The sequence below is a fragment of the Montipora capricornis genome, chromosome 2 (genome assembly GCF_036669925.1).
Source record: "Montipora capricornis isolate CH-2021 chromosome 2, ASM3666992v2, whole genome shotgun sequence".
Taxonomy (NCBI): domain Eukaryota; kingdom Metazoa; phylum Cnidaria; class Anthozoa; order Scleractinia; family Acroporidae; genus Montipora; species Montipora capricornis.
In genome coordinates, this window is record NC_090884.1 from 57,706,911 (window position 1) to 57,716,012 (window position 9,102).

The 9,102-nt window shown below is 39.3% G+C and overlaps 2 protein-coding genes across 3 annotated transcripts in view; one reads left to right on the forward strand and one right to left on the reverse strand.

Annotated features, from left to right (window-relative positions):
- LOC138038147 (uncharacterized) overlaps positions 1 to 2,285 on the reverse strand; it is a 2,520-nt gene extending 235 nt beyond the window's left edge. Inside the window, exons 1-3 of the mRNA XM_068883971.1 lie at positions 1,608 to 2,285; positions 654 to 1,191; positions 1 to 234 (exon numbers count right to left, since the gene is read on the reverse strand). The exon at positions 1 to 234 is cut by the window's left edge and continues 235 nt beyond it. Coding sequence (XP_068740072.1) covers positions 16 to 234; positions 654 to 1,191; positions 1,608 to 2,134 — 1,284 coding nt within the window. The 5' untranslated portion in view covers positions 2,135 to 2,285 and the 3' untranslated portion in view covers positions 1 to 15. The remainder of the gene's footprint in view (positions 235 to 653; positions 1,192 to 1,607) is intronic.
- A 514-nt stretch (positions 2,286 to 2,799) lies between these two features.
- On the forward strand, positions 2,800 to 8,650 carry LOC138028464 (small ribosomal subunit protein bS16m-like). 2 transcript variants are annotated; one of them, XM_068876025.1, is made up of 4 exons: positions 2,800 to 2,940; positions 4,864 to 4,931; positions 5,205 to 5,262; positions 6,114 to 8,650. In XM_068876025.1, the coding sequence occupies exons 2-4, from the start codon at positions 4,879 to 4,881 to the stop codon at positions 6,285 to 6,287; spliced, it is 285 nt and encodes a 94-aa protein (XP_068732126.1). In that variant the 5' UTR covers positions 2,800 to 2,940; positions 4,864 to 4,878; the 3' UTR covers positions 6,288 to 8,650. The 2 variants fall into 2 exon arrangements, with proteins under 2 accessions (XP_068732126.1, XP_068732117.1); XM_068876016.1 differs by having other exon boundaries at positions 2,800 to 2,938; positions 4,861 to 4,931.
- Positions 8,651 to 9,102: the final 452 nt, after the last annotated feature.

Here is a 9,102-nt window from a genome sequence, read left to right on the forward strand (position 1 = left end):
TTTTATGTAAAACCTTTAAATGCTTATTGCCACTTGTTGAATAAATGTCAGTGTCTCCAGGTAGATGTCGATGCCATATTCATCGCTGTTGCGCAGGGGGTTGATTATGTTTGTGAGAGATGAGTACTGAGCTGGTTGCAGTGGGTTTCTGGTGTTGGGAACGTCAACTGCAGTTGCATCATCCAAGTTTCCATCTGGTGCAGGACCATCCCAATCAACTCCATAGTGCTCACCCTGAAAAGTATGAAGAGAAGAGCAAATGTTAAAACAGACATCAGGATGGCTGCTTGCCACACAAGTAACTGTCAAGCAGCTTTTGAAATAAACTGTACTGACTAAGAATGGTAGTAAACTGTTGCTTCCAGGATGCAAATGTTAATTAAATTAAACATTACAGTTAAAAAATAATAGTGGTAATAGCTTTTTGTTCATAACACTCAAGAAAGTTGGTTCATCAGTTGATCGCCTGTCAAACAGCTATATGTGGCTATACTTTTGGGAAATATGCCGCTTATCTTAGGAACATAATCATTTGCGATGATGTGATGTGAATCACCACTTCTGTGCAAAATTACCCCTCGAAAATTCTAACGTCCTTCCAAGCTTCTTTTCCCTCTCCGCTTTACCCCTTAAAATAAATGAACCCTCCACACCTGGATCCAGAAATCATCAATTCCCCGATTGGAAGCTGAGACACTGCCAGAGATCCATAATTGAAGAGGACTCTTTCCCCTCTCAGTGGAGATAGGAGCCCTGTTATGCCCCTGGGCAAATAGTTGTAGTGTTTGGTTGATTCTTGGAAGATAAACAAAGTGAAGGGAAAATAAATGTAGTTCGTTTGATGGGTCTAGCATTCCACAATATTCCATCGCATAGAAGAGGTTATAGTATAGGTGAAGACACCCACAAAACAGGTCTCGCCAAAGACGTTCGATTCTTTGATTATGTACGCTTCTTCCAGCGATGTGACTACCTCTATCAGGTCCTCGTAAAGGGTGACTGAGCATATAACGAGCAACATCAACGTTCTCACCGCCCTTGTCTGACCGCACTCTTGAGGGTAAACCAAAACTTCCTACTGCTTGAACGAAACAGTCGAGTACGGTACTTGCCAGGTTATTTGTGCTGCATTTTAGAAAAACAATCATCCTTGAGAAGCCATCGATTCCCCCATGGATGACTAGTCTCCACCTGAAATTAAGAACAGTAGCGTACAGTAAATTAACGTACCCACCATTTTAAAAACATCTCGTCCTACCTTGTCCTCAGAGATACCCTGAGCATTGTTGTAGGGCCACGTGACCAAGCCTAGCCAAGAGAATAAGAAATCTGAACCAGATTTCTCTTTTATAATCTTGGTCTACGCATTATACATGCGGGTTTTCAGGGTTTCTCGCAAGCTTTACTCACTTGGCAAAAAATAATGAAAATACTACATACCTTATTGCCCTACAAGGAACAATGAGGCAATGGATGGTGCTGGGATGAATGGTGAAAGTAAAGGTATGAAATAGTATGGCACACAACAAACATAGCCAATGTTATTTATTCACTTACTTATTTATTTATTTATAGTTAATTAACTTGGTATTTTTAAATGAATTTACCTTATCAGCTTATGATTTCCGTCTATATGCCACAAAGCAAGAGGGCCGCAAACTTGATATCTTCTCCGACGAACAGTTCGCAGCTCAAGGGCTCTCAAAAGTACACCCTCCGGATTAACCCTTCTCATGCATTCTCTGATGTGGTTTTGCTGAATTCGGTGACCAGCATTGAGTAAGAGGCCTGTCATCCTCTTGTAGCCACAATTTGGAAATTCTCTCATTAATCCTTCGACGACACTATCCAAAGCTTCATCATCAATATTTGAATATCTTTGCCTAACAAAAGTTTCATACTCACGAATTCTACGTTTTATAGTGCTTTCGCTGACACCAAGCAGAGATGCGACCTCTCCGGATTTGAACCCCAAGTCTAATAAAAACGTGAGCTGATCCTTTGAAATAACAAAGCGTGGTCTTCCTCGTTCGCTAGTAGCTGTTATGTCCGCTTGAAACGAGGAAACGTTTTGACTAAAACCCTCGTCTTCACTTTCTCTTAGTAGTTCTGTCGCTTCTTGAATGAGGGCCATTACAGCTTCTCCGGAGGGGATATTGTCACAATAACGCACAACAGCATTATACAACCAGTCGAGGCGGAACTGTGCAAAATCGCTCAGACAAGTATTTCGTTCAATCAAACCGATTATATCACTTACATGCCTGCTCAGTTCGAGAGTGATCGACTCGTCCGCCATGTTTGATCTCTCGGTATAATTAGAATAAATTATAGAAAGGGCGGGAAATTTCCTCGTCCCAGGACTGCCCGTCAGTTTCTTCTCGCGAGGTTCCAGTCCGCTTGCCGAACATAATTTGAGGAAGTCACATTGCGAACATAATTCCATAGAGCGGAACAAAATTCGATGTGAATAATAAAAGAAAAAAGTCATAAATCAAGAAGCCTACCAACGTAGTTATCAGCCAAACAAAATTTGGGTGGTTGGTCTAAACTTCCGAACATAATTGAAAGGAGCCGAACATAATTCGATCAAACCTTGGAACATAATTCGAAAATCGATAACATAATTTAAAATGCCAAAACATAATTCGGGAACTTAACGAACAAAATTCACTACTATATCATAACAGAATTTGCATTCTAATAATGACCCTTATAACGCCTCATAGGAAGTCTGGGTAAGAAACTAGTCACCAGGTTTTCACCTCGACATTAGCAATGCCTGGTAGATTTCGACATTCGTTGCTCGTTGAAGAGTAGTATGAGGAAATCGCTAGTTACCCTTCGATTTGCTCTCTATGGATGTAAAAACAGACCTCTCTTCTACATAGTGGCGACGAACTGATATAAACCCCGAAATAGGGGATACCTAGAGCAGGTAAAAGGAGAAAAATCTACTTGAAATAACTTAGTAACTGCCCAATGATTCAGGTGTCAGACTAAAGTTCTTCTTTAGCTAATCCTTGCTTCGGTAAAAGGGTCCTGGGTTAGCAATGAGCTGGCATACCTCAGACAAGCAAATCAGAAGATTGTTCCTTTTTTTTTTTTGTAAAATTTAATTTTGGCATGACAAGCTTCACTGCTTTTCCAATATTTAAATGCAATTATTAGTGTTTTATTAATTAAACACTCGACACAATTTGCGGGGAGTTCTGCAACTATAATACAAATCAAAAGACAATTCATGACATTGGTAAAATGTTTGAGATTACTAAATTGTAGAAGAACATTCAGGAATTTAGAGTTCATGGGAGCAGGGAAATTATTGCTCTTAATCTTAATTTCTATTAATTAGGAGCACAGGGCTCAGCTAGTAAGCCATCTTCACCCAGATCCTTTCGTCTCATTTACATCAGTCAAGATGAAAACTCTTAAATTATCATTGAAGAAATCTTTAAAACATTCTTCTTCCCATTTTTAGTGGAACTGACACCATATTCTACGAAGATTAAAAGAAGAGAAATCATGACAAAATCATTTGTGTGAATGGTGTGGAACGCCTGGAACTGAATAGTTAGATAGATACTTTATTAGCATGTACATGGTAGCCATTGGCTAAATTATGTACAATAACTGTATATACTAAAAAGAAAAAAAGCTTTTAAAATGCTACGAGATACTAAATTACACTGAGAGTTAATAAAACTGTTCTTTGTGCAATTAGTTTTATAAGTAAGATCAAACACTCAGCTTTGCCTAAAGTTTTACTTAGGGGTATGTCTTTGGGGAAGCAAGTGGTGTAGTTTGCGCTTTGTCGTCTAAGATTTTACTAAAAAGTGAAGTGCATGAAACACTATGATGATCGAAAAGTGAATCCATGCCTAAAAACGCTAATGATTCCCTATAACTTAAGTGAGAGCAAATAATTGACAAAGCTCTTTTCTGCACTCATTCTAAGTAATTAATTGAATAATTAGGCAGAGATGAATGAAAAACTGATACAGCATAGTCACAGACGGATCTAATACAACATGTGTAGAATCTTACTAAGTCAGATGTAGGGACCATAGCACATTTAAGCTGCCTAAGAAAATAAAGTCGTTTAGATGCTTTCTTGATAGTTTCGTTCATGTGTAAATTCCAAGAAAGATTATTTGTAATAGTCACTCCAAGTAGTTTGGCATTCTGAACTACTTTAAGTTCTTGGCTGTTAATGATTAAAGGTGGTAGCACAGCATTGTTCTTAGAGAATGATATGTGAATTTCTTTACACTTTTCGATGTTCAAGTAAAACCTGTTATCTAGGGTCCAGTCTGCCACAGAATCAACATTGAGCTCTACTTGACTGACCTTTTCCCAGTCTTTCGCTTAATCTGACGAAACAACATGGCGTTTTTCCTTCCTCACTGGCTCAGTGAGTCAATTGAGCAAAGCTCACTTTCATGGCTGCCGTCTTTTAACTATAAACCTTCTACTCTCAAATTTATTTGCAGCCCTGAGAGCGATAACGCTTTAGGCCTAATTAGGCCTTATTAGACCTAAAATGGTATTTACTCTGAAAATCCAACCTTTGTCAGTTAGTATTGAATGTATGGTGGAGTCATACTTGGTGTTTTGTGTTTCGTTTTGCTGTTTCATGGTTGAGTAATGTCCCCACAAACCCAACTCCTTGCAGTTGCACATCATAAAAACAGTCTGATTTAACACCTCACTGTGTACACGAATCCTATTAAGTTTGTAAAGGATGAATCCCTAGATGTTACTGATACGCGCAGTTGTCACCATCTCAACATCTTCATCTTAAACATTTTTACTTTATTTTTACCCTCTAGAACTTCGTTACTTTGTTTTTTTTTATAGGTGGGAACATTTGATCCAATGCCAAACACCAGAAATGAAAAGCTGGCAAGTTTAAACATGGATAGAATAAGGTGAGATCAGGTGCTTGATTTCAAATTAAAGAGGGAAGGGAAGTGTCAGCAGTCTTGAAAATAACTATGTTAAGTCATGAATTCTGGTCATTAAACAGTGCCTTGACTTTAGAACACATCTAGTTTTTATTTGTGTCGCTGACAATAAATTTTGACCATAAGGTTTATACAATAAGTCCTAATCTTGACAGTATTCAGCATTTTTTTTTACATCAAGTATTAGTCATTGCCCAATGAGTCGAGCTTCTATGTGGATAACCCAATTTTCTCCAGGTACTGGTTATCAGTTGGAGCAAGACCATCAAGACCTGTGGCAATTTTATTTGGGCTGGTAAGTGATAACATAAAAATTACATTTAAAAAGTTTAGGGTTTTCATTTGAAGGTCTTTTTGCAACTTCTCTACTAGTCAAAACTGAAACAAGGCAAATAATTTTGGGGCTTACATGGTTCACCTAAGAAGTGTTTATATTTGAAGTGTAGGCTAAAGACGAAAGAGGTCTTGGGTTTGAGAGGCATTACAGAGGTAGCAAAGGTCATAAGTTTCAACCCTTTTTAAGCCACCTGAGTTTTCAGGTGTCTAAAAGACACAATAATTATTATTTCTTAAATTGTCCAGATAAGTGCAAGCATCCACTTTTCTCTTTCATGGTCTGCCTAAATTTTATACATGTAGCACCAAATTTTGAAGAAAAGAATATGCCTGCTACAAGTAAGGACATTAATTTATAGATCTCTGTAGTCAGCAATGAACACTTTTGGTTATAAATGTGCTTTTATGGTGTCGCAAAACCAAAGTGAAGTTCTGCTCTTGCTGATCACAACAAATATAATGCATACAATTACCAATCAAGATGACATTACAAAGGAGTCTTTGATGCAAAAGTTCTTCTGAATTAAACAAGGATGCAAAACAGTTTGAGGTGTTATTAATAGTAATTATATTATTAATGACTTGTGCTTCTCAGACACTAGCACATCCTTGGGGTAAAAAAATGCGGCAATTTGGTGTTAAAAGCAGCCAGGCAAAGTAGTGTCTTCACCTAGTCAATTTGTTTGGTGTCCAACCCTTGATTAACCTCCTGAGTCAGTTTTGGAAAAGTGATACTCTGTACTTTTAATATTTGAATGGTGACATGCAAGATAAGGAACTGAAATTGATATTTGCATCTCTGTTCTTAAGGCAGGCATTTTGCCACCACACCCACATAGTCTGTTAGTTGCCACAAAAAAACGTCAAGCTCTTGCTGTAGCTGCCCAAACCTTGCAACAAGCAGAGATGAATAAGGAAGTGAAGGAAGAACTGGTTGGAAGTCCCAAAAGCAAAGACAACGACACCAATCACAAAGATCCTTAACTTAAATATCAATAGACCAGTGAAAGTGAGATGACACTACTTCCATTTCAGTCACTGCTTCTGTCAGAAATGGCCAGCATCCCACCAGACTTCAAGAAGACAACAAGAGGTGAAAGCACACTTGACAAGAATAAAGTGGCAACACCAGACAGTCAATTAGCCTTTTAAGTGAAACAGTTCTAGTGTAAATGTGGAATAGGCCTTTTGCAACAAACGATCACTTGGTACAAAATCCACCATGCTGGAGGGCAAGCTCATTGTTATTCCCCCACTGAGACATTAAAACAAAGAGACCTGAACCAGTCAAGCTTGACTTGCCTTTGTTTTAATGGCCCAGTGGGGGAATAATAATGAGCTTGCCCTCCAGCATGGCGGATTTTGTACCATGTGATCGTTTGTTGCAAAAGGCCAATTGGACTTATTACTTCTGCTCCAAATAAGGATTTGAAGATTAGTTAACCTAAAATGAAACAACACTGTTAGGCTGCGTTCATTATGTATGGAAAAGGGGGGGAGGGGGGCTACAATGAAGAGGGGGGTGTATTTAATTTTATGTAAGGCTGGGATTGCAAAGTATTTTATTAACAGAAAAGTGAAAATACAATCTTTAAGCACATCACAATCAACAATATAGCCTGCAAGGCAGGCATATTTTTTGTTTTGGTAAGAACTATTGGCTGACATCTAACAGAGGCCTGAGGCCAGTCAAAAAAAATGCACTCAGTGAGAGGAGGACAGTCTCAACCCTCTACCGGCTGTGTGCTTTCAAAATGGCGGCTCATTATGAACTTTAGACCTTGAACAAGCCTCGGCCTGCCAAAAAACGCCTGCTCTGTAGGCTATCAACAATACTGTGAATACCCAAATGATGGTCTACCAAGCAACATATTATATAAACAATTTGTTTATATCATAGCTGTTATCTCTATACGGTATAGTTACATTGTTCATAAGGTAAACTCTTCCTGGATGTCCTCTCCTTTGTCATCTCCACGTGACTCTGCGTCAGATGATGCTACAACTTTTGCACCACAAGTTCCAAGTCAGCTGAGGGTACACTCAACATATTCAAGTGCCTCACTGCTGCTAAAAGACACCTTTCTCTTGGAGAAAGGTCAGAAGAGTACACAAAAAAGGAGACCTCAAGATCTTCCTCTTTGATTATCTTGACAAATTAATGGCTTAACCCCTGAATACATGGGGAGTAGGGAAGAGCAGTGTTGGCGCAGTGGTGAGAGCACTTAGCTCCCACCAATGTGGCCCGGGATTGATTCCCGGATTCTACGTCATATGTGCGTTGAGTTTGTTGGTTCTATACTCTGCTCCGAGAGGGTTTTCCCCTCTCCTCAAAAACCAACATTTGCAGGCGTAGCTCAGTTGGCTAGTGGGCGACTTTCGGAGCAAGGGGTCCTCAGTTCGATCCTCGGTGACTTCAACGTCTGTTTCCACTTTCCTCTGATCCGTGTAGCTATAGCTTTAAATATCCGTGAAACAGAGCACAGACAGAGGGGCCGGAGGAGGGTAAAAAGCGCACCATCGGCTTCCATTGATACCAGTTTCGTAACTGAAGGAACTACCGACGTTAAATAAATTGACTTTACTTTACTTTACTTTACATCTCTAAGCCGTTTACGTTTCGACATTGTAATATAGAGTTACTGAGAGGGGTAGATATTCTTACCGTGCCTAGAGTTAACATCACCGGTTTGCTATTTTTTTGTGGAAACACTCGGGGATCTAAAAAAGAATAGAAGTCTTTGAAAGTTTCACCTGCACCCCTCTCTGCCATACATAATGAACGCAGCCTTAGGTTAGAAAATCGTTTCTTTTTAGTTCTGGCTCCATTTCTGATTGTTGTACAAAACATCACACTACCGGCTTCACGGTCTAATCAAGTTGTTTCACCACATAGTGACCACATGTCGTTCTAAAAAGGCCACGTTGCCTCTAAACAGGCATGACAGTAAAGCGTTATACTGTATATTCAAGAAAACTGGACTTTTCTTCAAAACATTTTTCATTTACAGTGACTGCAATGAACTTTGTGGGCTTTCGAAAATGTTCCTTTTAGGTGATTGGCTGTTGCTCTCGTAAGACTTGATTCTTCGTCATTACATTAACTAAACTAAAATTTACAACAGCGAAGATTGAACATTGCCATTTCCTGCAATTAAATTACATATCCTCACATGACATGGATCACTCTTTGGGGCCCTGATCAGCCCCTCGATTTACTTCGTGTGAGAAAATTCCTTGTGTCCTCGCGCAAAACGGTTGCTACTTCACCTTTCCAATTCACAAGCTTTCCTTGTTGTCACTTAAACGCGAGCTAGTTGATGAGTATAAAGAGACGATGATTATCAGTACCCATTCAAAGTTTATTTTTGTGCTCCAATCGACCAAATCATCCCGCGTGAACACCTCCAGGCGTCTTGTCTTTTGTTATTTTTGCTAAATCCTTTCTCGACGATGGCTGTAGAAATCCAAAATTAATTATACTTGCCTTGGTTTTTCGGTTTCGAAAAGCACCTGTGAAAGCGCTTTGCCGTTGCCTGAAAAGACAAAACATTTGATGCTCTAGACATCCCCACTTCGTTTTGTTTCAGCGTCGACTGAACAACTAATATTTGTTCGTGATTCGGAAGCAAACATTTCGGGCTTCATCTGCTAGCGTCTAATCGGGGATGTGCATTTTAGCTAAATCGTGATCTGTCACGTCGGAATAGACTGCAAACAGCGGAGACAATCGGATTGCAAGAGTTTTATGATAAAACGCTGGCAGATTTATTCAAAAACACTGTTTTTCGCGTTCAGT

What these genes read in the sequence shown, in the direction of transcription:
- LOC138028464 (XM_068876025.1), top strand. Translation starts at nt 4,879, where the DNA reads ATGCCAAACACCAGAAATGAAAAGCTGGCAAGTTTAAACATGGATAGA. An exon ending in TTAAACATGGATAGAATAAG is followed by an intron (nt 4,932 to 5,204) that starts GTGAGATCAGGT and finishes AATTTTCTCCAG; the next exon opens with GTACTGGTTATCAGTTGGAG. An exon ending in TGGCAATTTTATTTGGGCTG is followed by an intron (nt 5,263 to 6,113) that starts GTAAGTGATAAC and finishes TCTGTTCTTAAG; the next exon opens with GCAGGCATTTTGCCACCACA.